At 49.2% G+C, this 21379-nt stretch overlaps 1 protein-coding gene across 1 annotated transcript; it reads left to right on the top strand.

The window, feature by feature from the left end:
- Nucleotides 1–14622: 14622 nt before the first annotated feature.
- On the top strand, nt 14623–20685 carry LOC101030404 (uncharacterized). The gene is made up of 4 exons (XM_074405311.1): nt 14623–14690; nt 14785–14846; nt 16680–17072; nt 18376–20685. The coding sequence occupies exons 1-4, from the start codon at nt 14623–14625 to the stop codon at nt 19143–19145; spliced, it is 1293 nt and encodes a 430-aa protein (XP_074261412.1). The 3' UTR covers nt 19146–20685.
- The last annotated feature ends 694 nt before the right edge of the window (nt 20686–21379 follow it).

A 21379-nucleotide genomic window follows, 5' to 3' on the forward strand; every position in this document is an offset into this window, starting at 1 on the left:
CAGTGGCGGGACCAGAGGGGTGGCAGCAGGGGTCGGGGGAAGGGCTAGGTTCTGGACGTCCCTTGAAAGTGGGGCCGACAGCACTCACTGACAATTGGCCATCAGACATCACCATGGCGCTGTTGTTCCCACGGCTGTCACATCAGGTCCCAGGTCCCGTGTTTGTCCTAGCCTCTGTCATCCCGCACAGGGTCAGTGCTTCCTGGGTGTGTGGCTGAACCTCAGCTGTCTTGCCCACTTGGTTCCCACAACATCCGGAGCCAGTGAACGAAAAGCCGCCTGAATTCTGCTCAGAATTCTGTTAAATGGTTACCAGTCATTATTCCGGAGGTCACAAGATTTGCAACTTCTCCAATTCACTATTGTGGAACCTAAGATTGGCCTTTTGAAATGCAACCCTTTCATTTCAACCAAAATCCTTTCCGAGTTTTGCATTTCTGACAACCAGATGGTCCCACCCGGACCCTCAACTCTTGGCTCAACCAGTCCTGTGGCCCCACCAAGAAGCAGATTCAGGGAACAAGGAGCATTTCCCACACCCCTCTGACTGCATCCCTAACCAGGAAGCAGCACCTATTCCTCTAGCCCCCGCCCACCAAACTACCCTGGAAAAAATCCAGCCTCCACATTTTTCAGGGAGGTTGATTTGAGTAGCAACTCCATCTCCTGCGTAGCATGGCCAGCCGCATGTCAGTTAAACGCTTTCTTTTTCTTTTTTTTTTTTTTTTTGAGACGGAGTTTCGCTCTTGTTACCCAGGCTGGAGTGCAATGGCGTGATCTCGGCTCACCGCAACCTCCGCCCCCTGGGTTCAGGCAATTCTCCTGCCTCAGACTCCTGAGTAGCTGGGATTACTGGCACGCGCCACCATGCCCAGCTACTTTTTTGTATTTTTAGTGGAGACGGGGTTTCACCATGTTGACCAGGATGGTCTCGATCTTTTGACCTCGTGATCCACCCGCCTCGGCCTCCCAAAGTGCTGGGATTACAGGCTTGAGCCACCGCGCCCGGCCCTAAGCGCTTTCTTTATTGCAATGCCACAGTCTCAATGAATTGGTTTTGTCTGTGCAGTGGGCAGGAAGACCCCATCAGGCAATTACAAACTATGAAGGAAGGTCAAGATTTTTGATGACCATTCTGATTCTTAGGAGCTTCCTAACTTAAAAAACAAAAACAAAACAAAACCCACCAGTATGCACAATTTTGGAAGGCAAAGTGGGAAGAAAAAATAATTCCACACCCTTTGGCTCAGTAAACCTGCTTCTAAAACCAAGGAGAAAAAGGCCAGGGGTAGAAAGGGGTTCACCATAGCACTGTTTGCCAATACAAAGATGAAATGAATCTCAAAACAGATCAACAAGACTCAGGCCCCCTACAAGGTCACGGAAGTGTCAGAGTTAGGCTACAACATCACAAACTGTCTTGCAAAATGCTGCTGGGGAGGTGCAGAGAGACAAGAGCCAGGAACAGAGGCGCAGTCTGGTAAAGCTCCCAGCAGGGGTCTGATTAACGGGTGGTGAAGAAGAAATGGGAATCCACCAGGAGGAACAGGTGTGTGGGGGGCTCGGGCAGAGGAGGAGGGGAAAAGCAACAAAGAGAAACAAGATGTGAAGTAGGAAAAAGGCGAAGAACAAACAGTTCTAACCTACGATGACAACTGTAGAGAAGTTCCATGCAATCTCTGTATTGTTTTATTTGCTAAAAGCACTTTAACTTTCAATTTGTGGTTTGCATTAGCAAAATATTGTCAATAAATCTAAATCTATCAGAGGAGTGGCTAAATCAGCTCTGGCCATCTGTACTATGGAGCCACTGAGGGAAGAATGCACAGTTCTACAGGAGTTCATGTGAATTGATCTCCAGAATATATTAAATCAAAAGAGGAAAGTAAAAGACCGTGTGATCAGAATAAGCATGTGTGATGAATGTCTATTTCTTTTCTTTTCTTTTTTTTTTTTTGGAGACAGAGTTTCGTTCTTGTTGCCCAGAATGAAGTGCAATGGCATGATCTCGGCTCACCTTAACCTTCGACTCGCAGGTTCAAGCAATTCTCATATCTCAGCCTCCCAAGTAACTGGAATTACAGGCATGCATCACCACGCTGGGCTGATTTGTAGTAGAGACAGGATTTCTCCTTGTTGATCAGGCTGGGTCTCAAACTCCTGACCTCATGTAATCTGCCCACCTTGGCCTCCCAAAGTGCTGGGATTACAGGCATGAGCCACTGAGCCCAGCCTGTGATGGATGTCTATTTCTTATTTACATCCTTCTGTGTTTCTGAAAGTACACACAAAAACAAGATGATGTTTGCTTCTGAAGGAATCAGATGGGGTTAGATGAACAATTGTGTTTACCCTTTGGAACCGCTTAAATGTTTTACCTCATGATATATTTCTTCTTCACACACATACAGAGTTGAAAAATCGAAGCCAGATATAAAAGACTGTATGCTCCATAAAAATTTTCTAAAAATGTGTTTTTAATTTATAAAAATAGAAATAAATATTAAGACAGTATGATATTTACATGACATTTTAGAAAATTCTATTTACATGACTATAAAGGGACAAATGGCAGCTTTTGGGTGGTTACGGAACTATAAATTTGCCAAAACTTATTGAACCACATACCTGTAAATAAAATACAGTTTATTGTATATAAATTAGGTCAGTAAACTTAATGTTTTCAAAGATGTCAGGTTTTTTTTCTTCTTTTTCTTGGAAGATAACCTGCGTAAAAGATTTCAGTTTTTAAAATGATGTGCACGTGCCAGGCATGGTGGCTCACAGCTGTAACCCCAGCACTTTGGGAATCCAAGGCACTTTAGGAAAACGAAGCAGATGGATCTCTTGAGGCCAGGAGTTTGAGGCCAGCCTGGCCAACATGGTGAAACCCCCATCTTTACTGAAAATACAAATATTAGCCAGGCATGGCGGCACACGCCTGTAATCTCAGCTACTTGGAAGGCCAAGGCACGAGAATCTCTTGAACCTGAGAGGCGGAGGTTGCCGTGAGCCGAGATCATGCCACTGCACTCCAGCCTGGACGACAGAGCAAGACTCCATCTCAAATAAAATAAAAATAAAATTATGTGCACAAGGGCCGGGCACGGTGGCTCATGCCTGTAATCCCAGCACTTTGGGAGTCCGAGGCAGGTGGGCTGAGGTCAGGAGTTCGAGACCAGCCTGGCCAACATGGCAAAACTCTGTCTCTACTAAAAATATAAAAATTAGCTGGGCATGGTGGCAGGTGCCTGTAATCCCAGGTACTTGGGAGGCTTGGGCAGGAGAACGCTTGAACCTAGGAAGCAGAGGTGGCAGTGAGCCGAGATTGCACCACTGCACCCCAGCCTGGGTGACAAGAGTGAGACTGCCTCAAAAAAAAAAAAAAAATGTGCACAAATATGGACAGTGCTGCCGAGAAGTGTGGCAAAAACACAAGTGGTTCTCTCGTTTTGTGCTCAGATATGTGACTTTGCCCTCACAGGCCCCTGGGATTTAGAATCTTCCTTCTGAAAGGCGTCCTGTGCACTCCGGAGCACCAGCTTGAGCAAATGAAAAGGCTCAGCCGAGGGGCTGGGACACAGCCCACCTTGATGACAGCTGCTCCTGGCTGTGCAGGGACTCTAGGAAAGGCCACTCCCCGACTAGGACCAGCAGGCCCTGCGGAGGCTGGCTCTCCCTTGCTGTTTGGACTCTTCCCTCCCCAGCCCCAAGCCTCATCAAAGGCTGCCCTTTCCTGTTCACTGACCACCGCTGCTTTGACGCCATTAGCCCTTGAGCTCCTGGAAGAAAAGGAAGAACCTTGTTTTCCCTGGGCTCGGTGCCAAGAGACTGTGGGCAGTTGCTCAAGATTCACTTATGAAACTCCAGATCTCAGGAGGACGGAAGCTTGGGACAAACACCGAGCCTCCCACCCCCACTCTAACTCTGTTTCTGAGCACTTTACAGGAGGAGCAGGTAGGCCTGGCCGCAGTTTCGGCAAGGGTGGACGGGGATAGCTTCTGTCCGGGGCTCAGGGATGCTCCTCAGAGTGCCAGATATCTCAGATATCTGGGACTGAAGAGACCGGAGGGCACCCAGTGCAGGAGAGTAAGGGGGGCACTCCAGGCATTGGGGACTGTGTGCAGGAAACATGACGGCCTGGCCCACTCGGGCACACAGGGTGGTCTGTAAGGCAGGGCCGTGGGGAGAACAGGCTGCCCAGGCGAGCCCTGGTGGACAAGGAGGAGGGCTTTTCCTTGAAGGTCTCAGGGCCAGCAGGTGGGTGGTGGACCTCAGAGGTGGCTTTTCCTTGGATCCCTCTGGGAGCCTGAAAGGAGGGGCGTGGGTGGGGGAGGCTGGAGGCAGCGAGGCTGGCGAGGAGGCGAAGTTCAGTTGAGCCCACTCCCAGGTCAGGAGCAGAGTCAGGGTCTGAGGGCTGTGGCCCAGCGAGGGGCTCAGAACGATTCCACAGCCCCCCGGCCGTGGAACACAGGCTCAGCCTCTGTCCTGGGACTCGAGCGCTCCCAACCTGGCCCCAGTCACTCGTTCAGACTAGCGCATCCCTCCAGAGAGCCACCCTGGGTCATCCTGGGCCTTCGCAGAGGCTACCCTCCTGCCCTTGTCCCTACTCACTTAGGCGACCCCTCCTCACACCACAGGGCTTAGCGCACTGGCCTCCAGAAAGCCCCGCTTCCTCCCTCGCCAGCGCCGACCTGTGGCCCAGGCCACTCTTCTCTGGCCCCTGCTTCACCTGGTGCTCCTCACGCTGAAGGAGCTTCATGGCTAGGAGGTGTCCCTGATCAGGCTATGGGCTCGTGGAGGGTAGGGTGTGTCTGTTTTCTTCTGCGTCCGTGGCATGATCTCAACCACATGAGGAAGGAAAAACCCTACAAGGAGAAAAACATATTCTCTCCCTTCTCAATGATCAAGACCAACCATTCAGAGTTGAAAGAAAAGGAATTGAATGTTTTGCATGTAGACATTAGGAGGTCTTCAAAATCCAAAAGCTATTTCAGACTTTGAAACTACAAATGAAAATGCCGTTGAAGCATTGTACTAGTTTAAATAGTTAGGAAATTAAATATCAATCTCTATAACCCATCTAGACAAAAAGCATTTTTCTTTTTTTTTCTTTTTCTTTTTTTTTTTTTTTTGAGACAGAGTCTCACTTGGTCACCCAGGCTGGAGTGCAGTGGCACGATCTTGGCTCACTGCAACCTCCACCTCCCTGGTTCAGGCGATTCTTCTGCTTCAGCCTCCCGAGTAGCTGGGACTACAGGCGCACACCACCACGCCCAGCTAATTTTTATTTTTATTTTTAGTAGAGTCGGGGTTTTGCCATCTTGGCCAGGCTAGTCTCCAACTCCTGACCTCATGATCCACCCACCTCAGTCTCCTAAAGTGCTGGGATTACAGGCATGAGCCCCCGCACCTGGCCAGTACTTTTCTTTTCAAAAGAGGAAGATGTTTTGCAGACCAAAAGTGAGAAAACCTCTGTGAATGATCCCCAGCCATGACTGGCCCCTGCTTTGTTCTGAACTCATGAAGAGCCTTTGTGATGGAATCACACACAGGGCCTATATGAAGCCCCGGCTGGGCCATGGTTTTCGGTCCGATATATTCCTGGAAGCTTCTTTTTTTTTGAGACAGTGTCTCGCTTTGTCGCCAGGCGCCAGGCTGGAGTGCAGTGGCACCATCTCGGCTCACTGCAACCTCCGCCTCCCAGGTTCAGTTCTGCCTCAGCCTCTCAAGTAGCTGGGACTACAGGTGCACACCACCACGCCTAGCTAATTTTTGTATTTTTTGTAGAGACGGGGTTTCGCCATGTTGGCCAGGATGGTCTTGATCTCTTGACCTCATGATCTGCCTGCCTCAGCCTCCCACAGTGCTGGGATTACAGGCGTGAGCCACCATGCCTGGGCCTGGAAGCTTCTTTGGTGACCTGTGGACTCAGACCAGTTTAGCAATTGAGAGTTGTGTGCTCTGTGTGTGTGTGTGTGTGTGTGTGTGTGTGTGTGTGTGTGTGTGTGTGTGCATGCGTATCTGTGTGTTTTTCTGTGTGTGGAGGGGGTTGGGTGTGGGGGGTGTTTGGAGTGGGGGAGGGTTTCTGTGTGAGGGGCGTTGGTATGTTTTTCTAGTTAGCATTGTTAGCGTAGTTAGTATGGTCAGTATCGTTGCTTAATATTTTAGCATATTTGGTATAGTCAGTATTGTTGCTTAGTATTTTAGCATACTTGGTATAGTCAGTCAGTATTGTTGCTTAGTATTGCAGCGTACTTGGTATACTCTGTATAGTTGCTTGGTATTTTAGCATAGTTAGTATAGTCAGTATTGTTGCTTAGTATTTTAGCATACTTTGTATAGTCAGTATTGTTGCTTAGTATTTTAGCATAGTTAATATAGTCAGTATTGTTGCTTAGTATTTTAGCATAGTCAGAAGTGTCAGTATTGTTAGCATAGTCAGTACAGTTAGAGTAGTTGTGTAGTTAGTGTAGAGGGGTAATTTATGCTTATATTACATTAATTCACTGTGAGGTGTGAACTTTCTCAATGCACTGCCATGTATCAATCACTTTCAGAGTCAATCATGGGTAGCTGTATGGACCTCACCTAGCAGTAGAGGAAAGCAAAATCCAAGACACAGCTTTTAGGAAGGTCTGGAAAGTGCCTGATCTGGCCGGGCACAGTAGTGGCTCACGCCTGTAATTCCAGCACTTTGAGAGGTTGAGGCTGGCAGATCGCTTGAGCTGAGGAGGTTGAAGCCACCCGGGCAACATGGTGAAACCCCATCCCTACAGAAAAGTATATAAAAATTAACTCTCTGTGGTGGTGCACACCTATAATCCCAGCTACTCAGGAGGCTGAGGTGGGAGGATGGCTTCAGCCTGGGAGGCAGAGGTTGCAGTGAGTTGAGATCGCAGCACTGCACTCCAGCCTGGGTTACAGAGCAACACTCTGTCTCAAAATGAAGCAAAAAAAAAAAAAGCAGGCAGGCAGGCAGGCAGGCAGGGAGGGAGGGAGAGAGGAAAAGGGAAGGGAAAAGGAGGGGAGGGGAGGAGAGGGGAGGAAAGAAGAAGGGAGGGGAGGGGGAAGGGAGGGAAAGAAGCTGATTTAATTTTCTTTCTTTCCCTTCCTTCCTCCTTCCTTCTTTCTCCTTCTTTCTCTCTTTCTTTCTTTCCTGTCTTCCTGCCTTCCTTCTTTTTTGTTCTCTTTCTTTCTTAGAACAAGAATTCAAGGAACCCCACAAAGAGAGATTTCAGAGAAAGTGGATTTAGTATTAAACTTGTTACAATGAAGCTAAGAGGCTACAATTAGGACTCTTAGTAATGAGGGGAATCCAAACGCTTATTATGTCAAAAACCTAAGTAAGCCAATTACATATTCTACTACAGTGGATCTGTGCTAGAAAGTCAGACCAAATCTGAAACCAACTGAAGCGAGGCATGACTTTAAACACAGAATGAGTGATAAATCTAAACACCCGTTTCCACAGGAAGCAGTCTGACGCAGGGCTGGTATGGATTCATTGTGTCCAATCTTAGGTCTTGGATCCATAGGGGGAAGTTACCTAGTGATATTTGCCTAAATGCTAGTTATTTCTTTTACTTTTCTGAATCAGCGCACAAAGCATGAAAAGCTCAACTGGATTTACAGAAAAGATAAAAATGAAACAATTTAAACACGCTATAGTTGACAGAATTTGGATAATTAGGTGGGCAAAGGCCATGTAAAGCTGTCAGTGGGGTCTCGGCCATACCACCCTGAAGGTGCCCAATCTCGTCAGGTAAGCTGTCAGTGGCTATGGGACTCATGAGTGGTACACGGATGTCATTTCCCCATGATGGCTCCTAAAACAGAGCTGAGAAGACAGGTACAGAGTTATAAAAGTGACCTCTAATGAAGTTCACACAGGAGGCGAGAAACAGTTACTGTGTGCAGCCAAGGCATGGTAAAAGTGCACTGAGTATCAGGCAGGTTTTCAACATCACAAAAGAGCTCTGCTTCTGACTTCTGAGGATGGCATGGAAGTAGGTAACAGACGGTTTACATTGGGTTTGCAGGTGGGAACTCTACGTCTAGCTTAGTTTCCTGATTGTCAGTGTCACTAAATGCAGCTTCTGAAAAGCAATTCAATTTACCACCAAATGAAACTTTAAAATGTTTCTCAACAACCATTCCTCAACTTTCATGAAATTGTAAATCCAGAAGTAGGGGGGCTTACTCATGTTTAGAGGTTTGAGAAACTGCCAGAAAAATTAAAAGCAGAAGTGACTGAAAATATTTAAGTGTGTTTCACGGAATGAGTACTTCACGTGGTGCTGGCTGAGTCTTCTTAGGGAGGTGGTGTTGGAGCAGAGGCCTGCAGGGAGTGTGGGAGTCAGCCCTGTGGGGCGCTCTGGGAACAGTGACAGCTGCGTTCCTCCCACAGCCAAGTGCAGGGTGCGTTTCAGGTCAGCAAAGAGTGAGGTTGGTCCAGGAGGAGCCAGTGGGAGAGTGATAAGAAACAAGGTTAGGAGGTGGAGGTTGCAGTGAGTCGAGATTATGCCATTGCAGATGGATTGCTTGAGCCCAGGAGTCCCAGATCAGCCTGGGCAACATGAAAATACCCCATTTCTACTAAAAATGCAAAAATTTAGCTGGGTGTGGTGGTGCATGCCTGTAGTCCTGGCTACTCAGGAGGCTGAGACAGGAGGATCACTTGAGCCCCAGAGGTCGAGGCTGCAGTGAGCTGAGATAGTGCCCCTGCACTCGAGCCTGAGTGATAGAGTAAAACCCTGTCTCTGAAAAAGAAGGAAAAAAAGAAAGAGCACTGAGGAGAGCAGGCATCCGTGCTGCATCCTCGCTTTGTTCAGGGCGTTATGCTGAGGCTGTCTCTGGCTCATCCCGTGGAGTTCATGAAAGTGGCAGAGGCGGTCCGGGCACGGTGGCTCACGCCTGTAATCCCAGCACTTTGGGAGGCTGAGGCGGGTGGATCACGAGGTCAAGAGATCGAGAACATCCTGATCAACATGGTGAAACCCCGTCTCTACTAAAAATACAAAACATTAGCTGGGCATGGTGGCACGTGCCTGTAATCCCAGCTACTCAGGAGGCTGAGGCAGGAGAATTGCCTGAACCCAGGAGGTGGAGGTTGCTGAGCCGAGATCGTGCCATTGCACTCCAGCCTGGGTAACAAGAGCGAAACTCCACCTCAAAAAAAAAAAAAAAAAAAAAAAAAGAAAGTGGCAGAGGCTTGGGAAGCTTACCCAGGACATTGGGCTCCATCTCCTGCCCAAATGGAAATCTCTCTCCACCCAGCCACCACCTCTGTCACAGGTGAGCACACAGAAGTGAGGATGTACTATGGACAGGCCAACTCCTGACTTCAAGTGATCCACCTGCCTCAGCCTTCCAAAGTGCTGGGATTACAAAAGTAAGCCACCACACCAAGCCCAGTGTTTCTAATAGAATAGAAAATAGGGACAAACAAAATTTCCATCACCAGGGAAATAGATACACAAATAATAGTGCACTGAATATCAGGCAAGTTTTCAACATCACAAAAGAGCTCTGCTTCTGACTTCTGAGGATGGCATGGAAGTAGGTAACAGACGGTTTACATTGGGTTTGCAGGTGGGAACTCTACGTCTAGCTTAGTTTCCTGATTGTCAGTGTCACTAAATGCAGCTTCTGAAAAGCAATTCAGTTTACAGCCAAATGAAACTTTAAATGTTTCTCAACAACCAGCTCCACTTGTTTGGTATCCCATGTATCCATTCACCTGCCTGCCCATCAGTCCAGCCTTTCATTCATGGATTTGAGCGCCCTCTGCTGAGCTGACAATCCGTCCCTTAACTTCTCTCTTCCCAGTTACATACTGTGTTCAGCAAATCATTCTTGATTGTGATCATGCATTCATCTCCAGTTTCATCCCAACCTTATTTATTACTGCTCTCCACAGTGCTCCCACCAATCCATCCATGCAGGTTTATTTACTTCCCCCCATATACCAAGCTCCTATTTTTCAATCCTGGCTTTTTTTTTGGTACCTATGTTCCAAAAAGAAAAAAAGAAAGAAAGAAAGAAAGAAAGAAACCTAGGATTTCAATTTTTCTTCCTTCATGACAATTTCTCCAACAGCCACTCCCATGGGCTCTGTGTATACTTAGTACTTTTAAATAGTAGGTCTGCTTCAGCGCTGGAGAGTATGTTGTCTTGAGCTGTACGCTAATTGTTTTGTTTGTATTAATTCTTCAATTTGGAGGCATGGTCAATGCTTGCTACTCCTTAGGATTGTTTATATCAGTGCTCCTGAGTAAGACTGGCTTATAATCTGTCTTTACTTTACTTAGTATTGTTAGGTTTGGAATTAAGATCATAGTGGTCACAGAATTTATAGGATAGTAGCCCCTCATGTCAATTTTATGGGGGATTTTTTGGTCTTTTTCAAAAAATCAATTTCTTTTTTTAATTTATGCAAATGGGGTATTTTTTAAAAATTAGAATGATTTTGGTATTTAGACAATAATACCATTAGGGCTGTGTGTGTCTGTGTGTGTGTGTGTGTGTGTGTGTGTGTGTGTGTGAGAAAGAGAGACGGGCACGAAGATGCACTTCTTAACTAATGATTAAATTTCTATAGTGGCTGTTGAGCTACTTAGGATTTCCAGTTTTTCATAAATCAATTTTTTAAGTTATATTTTTAGGATATAAAATTGGCCTTATAACTTTTTATTTATTTATTTATTTAGAGATGGGGTCTCACTCTGTCACCCAGGCTGGAGTACAGTGGTGTGATCTCAGTTCATTGCCACCTCTGCCTCCCGGGTTCAAGTGACCCTCCTGCCTCAGCCTCCCGAATAGCGGGGATCACAGCCAAATGCCACCATGCCAGCTTATTTTTGTATTTTTAGTAGAGACAGAGTTTTGCCATGTTGGCCAGGGCTGATCTTGACCTCCTGACCTCAAGTGATCAGCCTGCCTCGGCCTCCCAGAGTGCTGGGATTACAGGCGTGAGCCATCACACCCGGCCAGTGTCTTCATTTTTAATGTATTTTCCAAGATCATGGCTCAAGGATGCAACAAGAAAAGATCACAAAGGATTCAAATACAGGATACGCCAGAAAAGTCACCTGTGTGCAGTTAAGGAAATCTACTGCCCGCCCCCAGAAGTGGTTCAGCAGCACTGCAGTGGGCATTCAACCAAAACACAGGGGAGAGCCACAGACATCTGCCAGCCACTGTACTGAAAGGACGGAGGAGGTGAAGCCATTAAGTAGGGTGGGAGCAGGGGGTGCCCACTCAGAGCCAGTGCAGCCGCTGCCCCTTCTCAGCCAGGTCTGGGTCTAAGCTGCTCAGATCCACGGGCAGTGAGACCCTGGGGGCTTACAAGCTTCATTCATTGTCCACCTAAGCACCAGCGCAACAGGCCTCTCTCTCAGTTACATCTTAGCTGCTCATCATCCCTGTTTCATCTGCTAAAGCAAAGCTAGCTGTTTTCTTTTTTCTTTTTTCTTTTTTTTTTTGGTACAACTGTCATATGGGCAGTAGTTCTAGAATATTCTGGATTCTGAGTCAGTTGGGAGACAAGGAGGCTGCTGATCATTCAGGGTGGTCACTAGACCACAGGGCAGGTCATAGAGTCCAGTCCCAGGGCAGATGGGCACCAATTTGGAACTTCCTGGTCCTTTAGCAGGGATCCATTTGGGGGGAAAAGCATTGCATTTTGGGTCAGGGATTGAAATGTCAAGCCGGGAGTCGCATCAGGATTTGGGCCCTTCTCTCGGGGCCAGGCACCTCCTCCAGGGCATGATCCTGCAGCAGTCCTGGAGGAGGGAGGATTTGGAAGGAAATGAGAAGAGGCCTTGGTCCAGCATCCAGGGTGTGGTCTCCCGGTTCCAGATGGTCAGGCATGTCTACTCCCAGGGAACCAACTATATTCTCTGCCTTAAACTTATTATTCATCAGTGTGTTGACTGTGGGAAAGTCACTGAATCTCTAAATTGTAGTGCCCTGAACCATCAAATAGGAGTCACAGCCCCTCTTCTGCCCACCTTCTACCCTCAGGGATAACAGATTTGTCCCAGGAGCTGTGAAGCACCAGGCCCACACCTTCGTGGAGGAGTGAGGCCTGGTGCCCCCGGCCTGCCACCTTCCACATTCCCTATCTGCAAGCCATCAGTGCTGCACGCCTTACTTATCTTCCCAGACATGCAACCACCAAACACTGGTGTAGGCAGCACTTAGGCAGGACCAGGCATCTTTCTTCAGGCTTCTCAGTATCAACTTATCCTTAGCCTCATAACGTAACAGTAACAAGTGGGCCCTAATTCACATTTCCACATGCTGGAACAGGGAACTGAGGACAGAGGGGCCAGGTCGCATTTTCAGGCACAGGTGGCTTTGATTTCAGGCCATCAGGCAACAGCACCCACACCCTTGGTCACTGTGCTGTGTTGACTTTCTACATAGTCTCTTCTAAAGAAAATGATTATTCCCCACATGCAATCAGTCTGGGGGGCATTTAAATGTACACCAAACTGCAAGAGCTTCCCAAGCCCTACTTTGATTCAGGGGCTCCTCTAGGCAGCTAGTGATGAAGAGATTCTAAGTTTGGCCTGAGAATAAATTATTTTTTCCATGGTCTTTTGACGTAAAGATGTCAACAGCTCTCTCCATTGTGAATGCATTTCCAGACTTTGTTGGAGGAATACAAAAACGACAAGAAAAAGACAATAATGGATTCAAACAAAGGTTGCACATGGGGACTGATTCTCAGTGAAGAAAATCTGCTGTCTGTCCCTGGGTGTCCTTCAGCAGCCAGCATCAAAATGAGAAACTGGGCTGGCTTCGGTGGCTCCACCTATAATCCCAGTACTTAGGGAGGTCGAGGCAGGAGGACCGCTTGAGCCCGGGAGTTTGAGACCAGCCTGGGCAATATGGCACAACCCCATCTCTATAAAAAATTTGAAAAATCAACACCAGGGCCAGACGCGGTGGCTCACTCCTGTAATCCCAGCACTTTAGGAGGCCAAGGCGGGTGGATCATGAGGTCAGAAGTTTAAGACCAGCCTGGCCAACATGTGAAGCCCCATCTCTACTAAAGAAACAATTTAAAAAATTAGCCAGGCATGGTGGTGCACACCTGTAATCCCAGTTACTCAGGAGGCTGAGGCAGAATTGCTTGAACCTGGGAGGTGGAAGTTGAAGTGAGCCGAGATCGAGTCATTGCACTCCAGCCTGGGCAAGATTCTGTCTCAAAAAAAAAAAAAAAAAAAATCAAGGCCAGGCTCATTGGCTCATACCTGTAATCCCAGCACTTTGGGAGGCGGAGGCGGGTGGATCACCTGAAGTCAGGAGTTCAAGACTAGCCTGGCCAAGATGGCAAAACCCTGTCTCTACTAAAAATACAAAAACTAGCCAGGCATGGTGGCGCAAGCCTGTAGTCCCAGCTACTTGAAAGGCTGAAGCAGGAGAATTGCCTGAACCCAGGAGACAGAGGTTGCAGTGAGCCAAGATCATGCCAGTGCACTCCAGCCTGGGTAACAGAGCAAGATTCAGTCTCAAAAAAATAATAATAAAATAAATAAAAAATCAGCCAGACATGGTGTCACACACCCGTGGTCCCAGCTACTTGGGAGGTTAAGCCAGGCAAGCATTGGAGCCACTCACCACGTGAACAAATGTTTGTGTCCCCACAAACTCATGTGTGGAAACCTCATTCCCAAAGCAATGGCATCTGGAGGTGGAGACTTTGGGAGGTGACGGGGTCAGAAGGGTGGTCATAAGACCCCCTAATGGTATTTTGTCATGGCAGCCCCAACAGACTAAGATGTGTGACTGTAAGCGCTGAAAATGCAGCCGGTACCACATGTCAGAAGTATAATCTTTGCCATGTGTCGGGTAAATCACATATATTATTTGAATAACTTGTTACTTTGTAAAATATGGCCTGTCAACTAGGGATTTAAAAATAGGGAGGAACAAACAGAGCACAGAGGACTTTTAGGCCAGTGGCACTATTTGGAAGGATACTGTTATGGCAGGTGCGGGCCATTATCCATCTGTCCAAACCCCCAGGATGTGGGATGCTGTATGTGCACCCTCCTGTCAGCTGGGGGTTCTGAGTGATTGTGAGGTCACAGCAGGTCGTCCTGTCGTAATCAATACACCACTCTGGTGGAGATTCGCGTGGCGGGGAAGCTGTGTATGTGCTGGCAGGGCATGTATGGGAACTGCATATTTTCTGGTCAGTTTTGCTGTGCACCTAAAACTTGTGAAATCAAAGTTTAATAAAAGTTATTTTCACCTGCCAGGCGCCGTGGCTCATGCCTGTAATCTCAGCACTTTGGGAGGCTGAGACGGGTGAATCACGAGGTCAAGAGATTGAGACCATCCTGGTCTCAATGGTGAACATGGTGAAACCCCGTCTCTACTAAAAATACAAAAATTAGCTGAGCATGGTGGCGCACGCCTGTAGTCCCAGCTACTCGGGAGGCTGAGGCAGGAGAATTGCCTGAATCCAGGAGGCTGAGGTTGCGGTGAGCTGAGATCGCGCCATTGCACTCCAGCCTGGGTAACAAGAGCGAAACTCCGTCTCAAAAAAAAAATTATTTTCACCTGTTACTTTTTGACAGAAAATGGAAACGTGGCCTGTGTTACATGTCGGTTGTGCAGGGCTATCTCAGGCCTGTATGGGTCCTTAATGCAGCCCTGCCACATTTGTCACAGTAAGAGGTCACCATTGGTACCTGAATACACACTGAACTCCAAACGATTTCAGCTTCACCAGCTCTTCCACGAAGCTCCTTTTTCTGTCCTCAGATCGAATCCAGGTCTCCACGTTGTACGGATTTGTGGCCTCTCCTTAGTCTCCTCTGCCCCGTGTACATTCTCTAATTTGTCCTCCTTTCGCACTCTGTTTTGTGTGCTCGTGTGTGGGAAGTTTAAAGTCCTTTGAAAAACACCACAGAACCCCAGTGCTATCAGCAGTTGGACCGAGTGTTTCCAGCCGGTGTGGGGCGTGTTCACAGGCACCTGCTTCCCGTCTCCCGTGTGCGCTCGTGCCTGCTTTACTCTTTCCGGAGTCTGTGCGTGTATTTTCTTGGAAGAAATCCACGAGGGGCCACAGACACACTTCCTCGAGGGTGTAGATTGCTTTCCTTCCCTGATGGGTGTGGCTCATTTTTTTCTTTTTCTTTTTTGAGACGGATTCTAACTCTGTCGCTCAGGCTGGAGTGCAGTGACATGATCTCGGCTCACTGCAACTTCCGCCTCCCGGGTTCAAGCAATTCTCCTACCTCAGTCTTCTGGGTAGCTGGGACTACAGGCGCATGCGCCACCACCTGGCTGATTTTTTTTTTTTTTTTTTTTTTTTTGAGACGGAGTTTTCCCTCTCGTTACCCAGGCTGGAGTGCAATGGCGCGATCTCGGCTCACCGCAACCTCCGCCTCCTGGGTTTAGGCAATTCTCCTGCCTCAGCCTCCTGAGGAGCTGGGATTACAGGCACGTGCCACCATGCCCAGCTAATTTTTTGTATTTTTAGTAGAGACGGGGTTTCACCATGTTGGCCAGGATGGTCTCGATCTCTTGACCTCGTGATCCACTCTCCTCGGCCTCCCAAAGTGCTGGGATTACTATTTTTAGTAGAGACGGGATTTCACCGTGTTAGCCAGGATAGTCTCCATCTCCTGACCTCGTGATCTGCCCGCCTGCACTTCTCAAAGTGCTGGGATTACAGGCATGAACCACCGTGCCCAGCCAGGTGTGGCTCATTTTCTGTGAACTTCCAGTAGGCTTTAAAGTCCATCTGCAGGCCTCCTGCTGCCGCCCAGCGTGGCCAGGCGGTATCGGAGTGGTCGGCATGCTCAGGCGTGTTGGAGAGACCCCTGTGCCAGCCTGGCCTGGGGAGACACTTGGCATCCAGCCAGAAGGCGGGACATCTGCCTGGGTGTGTTCCATACCATTGTTTTTTGACACCAGGCAGTTTCTGACAAGTCTCCTTCAGAATACCCATGGCTGTGGATGTGTTAGTGAGTTTAGGCAAAGTTGGGAGGACGAGGAGACCCCCGGCATGTCTGTTCCGTGTTGGGTGCAGCCCCAAGAGACGAGTGCCAGGCACTGCACAGCGGCCCCTTCTGGGACCTTGGCCACACTGTACACTCTCTGTGGCCCTGCCTCACCCCGGGTCCTGCATTCCCTCAGAGACCACACACTCCACCTGTGCACCAGGCCTGAGTGCCCTTCTGTAGACAGCACGTGCTAGCTGGGCGCACCCAGTGTGGAGTCTGCTGTCCTCTGCCACTCGTCCCCCTCTCACCTGGGCCCAGGGCCATTAACACACTTCACTTCCTCCTGTTATCCCCTCTAGTAAAATTGGCTCACAGAATGTTAGGCTCATTTGCGGATATGTTTATTTGTCTGTGTACCTACCACGGCTATAATATCTGCTTCACAGGTGCGGGGAGCTCGTGATTGTGGTTATCATTACAGGCAGTGATTTTCAGGATTAGTAGAATCAGCTGGGGTTGGAAGCTGATGCCCGAAGTCTGCTGTGTGCCTGACCTGGGCTAGAGGTTGGCCGAGATGTCTGTGCTCCCTCCCTGTGCCATGTGTCCCTCATAGGACCCCTTTCCTGCTGATATTGAATGACTCCCATGTCTGCGGGAGTCTTGGACGGTGGCCATCTGTTGAACCTTGAGTTCCTTTCCAGGTCTGAGGTCTCCTGTTTGATTTGCTCTATGGGGACTGTGTGCACAGGGTCCAGGGCCCTCAGCTTGTGGAGGTCTTAACTGGAGGAGCCTCGGCAGGGCCCCACGTCTCCTCTGGGTTTGAAGCTGGTGTTAGGCTGCCCACCTCAATTCTGTCTTTGGGTCCAGGACAGCATCCCAGATGGGAGCCACAGACTGGTGTCTGGACCCCGCTGTGCCTTGCAGCACAGCTCCAGAAAGTAAAAGCTCTCTTCTTCCACTGCAGGTTGTCCACCGGGCCAGAGGTGGCCAGCATTGAGCTGCTGGGCCCGGATGAGCAGCAGTGTTCCCAGAAGGCGGTGGTGCAGGCCCGCCTGACCCAGCCTGCCCACCTCACCAGCATCATCTTCGCAGAGGACATCAGTAAGGGCTGAGTGCCCTTACAGGCATGAGCCACCTTGCTCAGTCTATTTGTAAGGCTTTTGATACATGGGACTGTACTGTTTCCCAATAAAACAGTGTTAACAATGCACAAGTATTGTTATATGGTGCCTGGAGAACAGTCAGAAACATTTTTTATCCTACTGCTATCCCTACATTTGAGAATTCCCCAGGTAATGCCATTTAAGTACCTTATTTATAGAGCAAGTAAAAAAAATGCGTATGAGTGTCCATGCGCCCCTTCTATAATATACTTGGTAATCATATAAATACACCAGCATAGGCCAGGTACAATGGCTCACACCTGTAATCCTAGCACTTTGGGAGGCCAAGGCAGGAGAATTACTTGAGCCCAGGAGTGTAAGACCAGCCTAGGCAACAAAGCAAGATCCTGACTCTATAAAAATGTTTTCAAAATTAGGTAGGCATGGTGGTGTATGCCTGTGGTCCCAGATACTAGGGAGGCCAAGGCAGGAGAATCACTTGACCCCAGGAGCCACTGCACTCCAGCCTGGTAAACAAATTGAGACCCTGTCTCAAAAGAAGCAAAAATAAACAAACGTGGTTGGGCATGGTGGCTCAGGCCTATAATCCCAGCACTTTGGAGGCCAAGGCAGGTGGATCACCTGAGGTCAGGAGTTGGAGACCAGCCTGGTCAACATGGTGAAACTGTCTCTACTAAAAATACAATCAATCAATCAATCAGTCAATCAATAAAAATAAATTAGCCAGAGCATGTAATCCCAGTTACTCGGGAAGCTGAAGCAGAAGAATCGCTGGAACCTGGAGGTGGAGGTTGCAGTGAGCCAAGATCGCAACATTGCACTGCAGCCTGGGCGGAAAGAGCAAAACTTGGGTCTCAAAAAAGTAATAATAATAAAATAAGAAAATAAACAAAACTACCAGCGTAATCCCTAATCTCGGTGAAGGGCCAGGGCTCTCATCTCTGGGATGGGAACTCTTCAAATTGCAGTCCTTGTCACTTCACTGAATGGTCACACCCTGAACAAAACAAAGTTTTCCTGGAGTTTCCTTTGCCCACAGCTTTACATGCTGGTGCCCCGCTGGAAAAGCCGGAGCAGGTGGTGACGAGGCCCCCACAGCCCTTCCTTTCTGGAAGTCCCTGTTAACTTTCAGTGGGCTGTGTGCAAGGCAGCTGCTTGGCTTCTGAGGGTGAAGTTGGTGGTCACGGGGGTCTTTGCCAGAGTGTAAGCCTGCAAGGCTTAGAGGTAGAGCCAGGGGTGGGGACTGTCTTTGGTGCTGACCCTCCCTGGGGTCTCTCCAGCCACAGGCCAGGTCCTGCGCTGTGACGCCATCGTGGACCTCATTCACGGCATCCAGATTGTTTCCACCACCCGTGAGCTCTCCCTGGAGGACTCCCCGCTGGAGCTGAAGATCCAGGCCCTGGACTCCGAGGGTAAGGACGTCCCCCTGCCTGTTTGTCCTCTGCAGCCCATGCCAGACCGTCCCCCCACCGTGACCCTGGCCTCTCTGCATTCCCCTCTTCTCTGGTGTCCAGCCCTGCAGGTCCCCTGGAGGGCAGCTCCAGTCAGGGAGGTGAAGGTGCTGCTAGGGGAGGTGCTGAAGAGGCAGAATTCACCTGCGAGGTGGGCCCCAAGCCCTCAGTGGCATCGAGCCATGGCCACTCCTGGCACTCAGGGGCCCCTGCAGTGGGGCCAGTGTGCTCAGAGCTGTGGCAGTCCCTGGAGCCAGACCCTGCTGGTCGCAGCGCTGGTCCTTGGTGCAGCAGTCTTGGGGAAGCCAGCATTCTCAGCACCAGTAGGAGGCTGGGAGAGGCTGGCTGGGCCATGCCTCCTGCTCCGGCTCTTGGGGCAGGTTTTGCTTCCTGGTCCAGAACTTAGATCCTGTGTGCCAGGCACGAAAGGTCCTTTCATCCTGGAGGAGACTGAAGCATGGAGCAGGGTGAGATGCATGGTGTACAGGGTCCTGCCTGTTGGCATGAGATTCACCTTTTTCTCAAAGCAGAGGGAAGCTAAGGAAGGGGTAGGTGCAGGAAGTTATGGAAGCTTGCATGCAGGGTTTTTGGGAGCATAAGCTGTTCTTGGGAGCAGAACGGGCAAAGTTTGAGTCCACCTTGCAGCCAGGCCGTCCTAGGAGCACTTCGCACGCCCTAGCTCATTTGCCGCACAGCGACCCAACAATGCAGGCACAGAGTGAACACACCCACACGCTCACCCGAGTGTGCACACACACACAACAGATGCAGAGCTCGCAAGCAGCCGAGCCTGGCCCCAGAGGTGACCCTTTGGTGGAGGGCTGGATGGAAATATTGTGGGCTTTCCTGGCCATATGGTCTCTGTGGCAACTATGCAGTTCTGTCATTGTCTCACTAAAGCAGCCATAGACGATGCAGAAGTGAATGGGCATGACTGTGTTCTAATAAAACTTTATTCATAGAAATAGGGGGCTAGATTTGGCCCAGGGGCTGCAGTTCGCAATCTCTGTTCATAACTACTCTGTTCTGTTTCCTGCCTTAAGTCACTTTTTAAAAAATAGCTGTTTATTTTTATCAAGATTTATATCACATGAAATTCACCCATTTCAAGGGTACAATTCAGCACTTTTTGGTAGATTCACACAGTTGTGCAACCATCGCCAGTGTCCAACTTCAGAACATTTTCATCACCCCAAAAGGAAGCGCCACACTCATTGCAGTCACTCCCCATTCTCTCCTCTCTCCAGCCCCTGATGACCACGAATCTGCGTTCTGTCTCTTTGCATTTGCCCGTTCTGGACATTTCATGGGAATTGAGTCACAGTGGGTGTAGCTGTATACGACCATGTGTGCAGTCTTTTGTGACTGGCTTCTCTCACTGAGCACGTTTTTCAGAGTTCATCTGTGCTGTTGCGTGTATCCACACTTGGTTCCTTTTTGTTGTTAAGTAACTTTCTATTGCAGGGGTCAATGGCGTTTTGTTTCTCTGTTCGTCCTTTGATGGACTCTGCATTGTTTTCACATGTTGGCGGTTATGAATAAAGCTGGTGAGAGCATTTACATGTGGACGTGTATTTTCCAGTCTCTTGGGTCGACACCTAGGAGTGGAATTGCTGGGGCATAGAATAACTCTGTGTTTAACTGTTTGGGAGCTGCCAGGCAATTTCCCAACTGGCTTCAGATTCCTGGGGGCAGTGTGTGAAGGTGCCATGATCTCCATGTCTTGGCCAGCACTTGCTATGGCTCATCCTATGGTTCTAGTTAAGCCCCTTTAAGGTGACTTCTTTCCTAAGTGTGCGTCCGTTCTCCCCAGCAGGTTGTGGGCGATGCTGGGATTGGGGAGGTGCCTGCTCTGGGCCTTCTGTGACCACTGTTATGCCAGGACATCCTGGCACCCCTGGATAGTTTCCTCTCACACTCCCCCCAACTCCTGAAGGGTTGATAGCCCCCGCAGCCAGTTCCAGAGTAGAACATTATCTGGTCTCCACAGCCTGGGTCATTTACCAGCAGCCCATGTCAAGGGCCCACCTTTGCAGCAAGGAAATGGTTAACTCCCTTCCTCACCCACCATGAGGGCGTAATGCTTTCTAAGTGGTCCTCCTTGCCCCAAAATACTTTGATGAGTACTTTCATCATCCTTTTGCCTTTTTTCTGAGCCTGCAACCCCTCTTCTGGTCAGAGTCTTCACCGTGAAGATGAACTTGTCCCTTGGAGGCTTTGAGTGTATAGCAGTACCAGAAAGAATGTGCCTTATCCAGACTGATGAATGTCCAGAAAGATAATTGCTCAACAAACAGTGGCACCCTGGCTGCCCATGGGTGCCAGGCAGTGTGTTGTCCTTAGTAAGTACAGTGTCTTATTGTGCTTATAAATGGTCTGATGCCCGCTGTATAGACGAGGAGGCTGAGGTTCAGCTTCAGAAACTTGCCCACAGTCACACAGCTCGTGGGTGCCGAGCAGGGGCTGGGATCCAGGATGTCTGACTGTTGCCTGAGCTCTTTTCCGCCCGGACGCACGGCCTGTCTCCTGCTGCTGCATTTTCCTGGGCATTGGGGGCCCTCCCCATGTGGCTGGGATCTGCCTTTTTGGCCAGAGGCCGCCTGCAGAGTGCCTGCCTCCAGTGAGTGTTCTCACAGCAGAACTGGACTAGCTCAGGGTTTCCAAAGATGCCCCCTCCTCACCTTTCCCTATGTTGCCTCTTCTACCTGGAGCACCTTCCCCTCCTGCACTCTACTTTCAGAAGCCATGCTTCCTCTGGCATTGCCTCTCAGGTGTCCCCTCCTCCAGGGAGCCCACCCTGGCTGCCCAAGGTGGGACTTGTTCCTCCCTTCAA

Source organism: Saimiri boliviensis, chromosome 8 (assembly GCF_048565385.1).
Source record: "Saimiri boliviensis isolate mSaiBol1 chromosome 8, mSaiBol1.pri, whole genome shotgun sequence".
Taxonomy (NCBI): domain Eukaryota; kingdom Metazoa; phylum Chordata; class Mammalia; order Primates; family Cebidae; genus Saimiri; species Saimiri boliviensis.

Excerpts from the sequence above, each read along its gene's own strand:
- LOC101030404 (XM_074405311.1), top strand. The coding sequence starts at position 14,623 with ATGTCGGTTGTGCAGGGCTATCTCAGGCCTGTATGGGTCCTTAATGCA. Across the intron at positions 14,691-14,784 it reads GCCCTGCCACATTTGTCACA|ATCGAATCCAGGTCTCCACG; the intron begins GTAAGAGGTCAC and ends TTCTGTCCTCAG. Across the intron at positions 14,847-16,679 it reads CTTAGTCTCCTCTGCCCCGT|GTCTCCTGTTTGATTTGCTC; the intron begins GTACATTCTCTA and ends TCCAGGTCTGAG.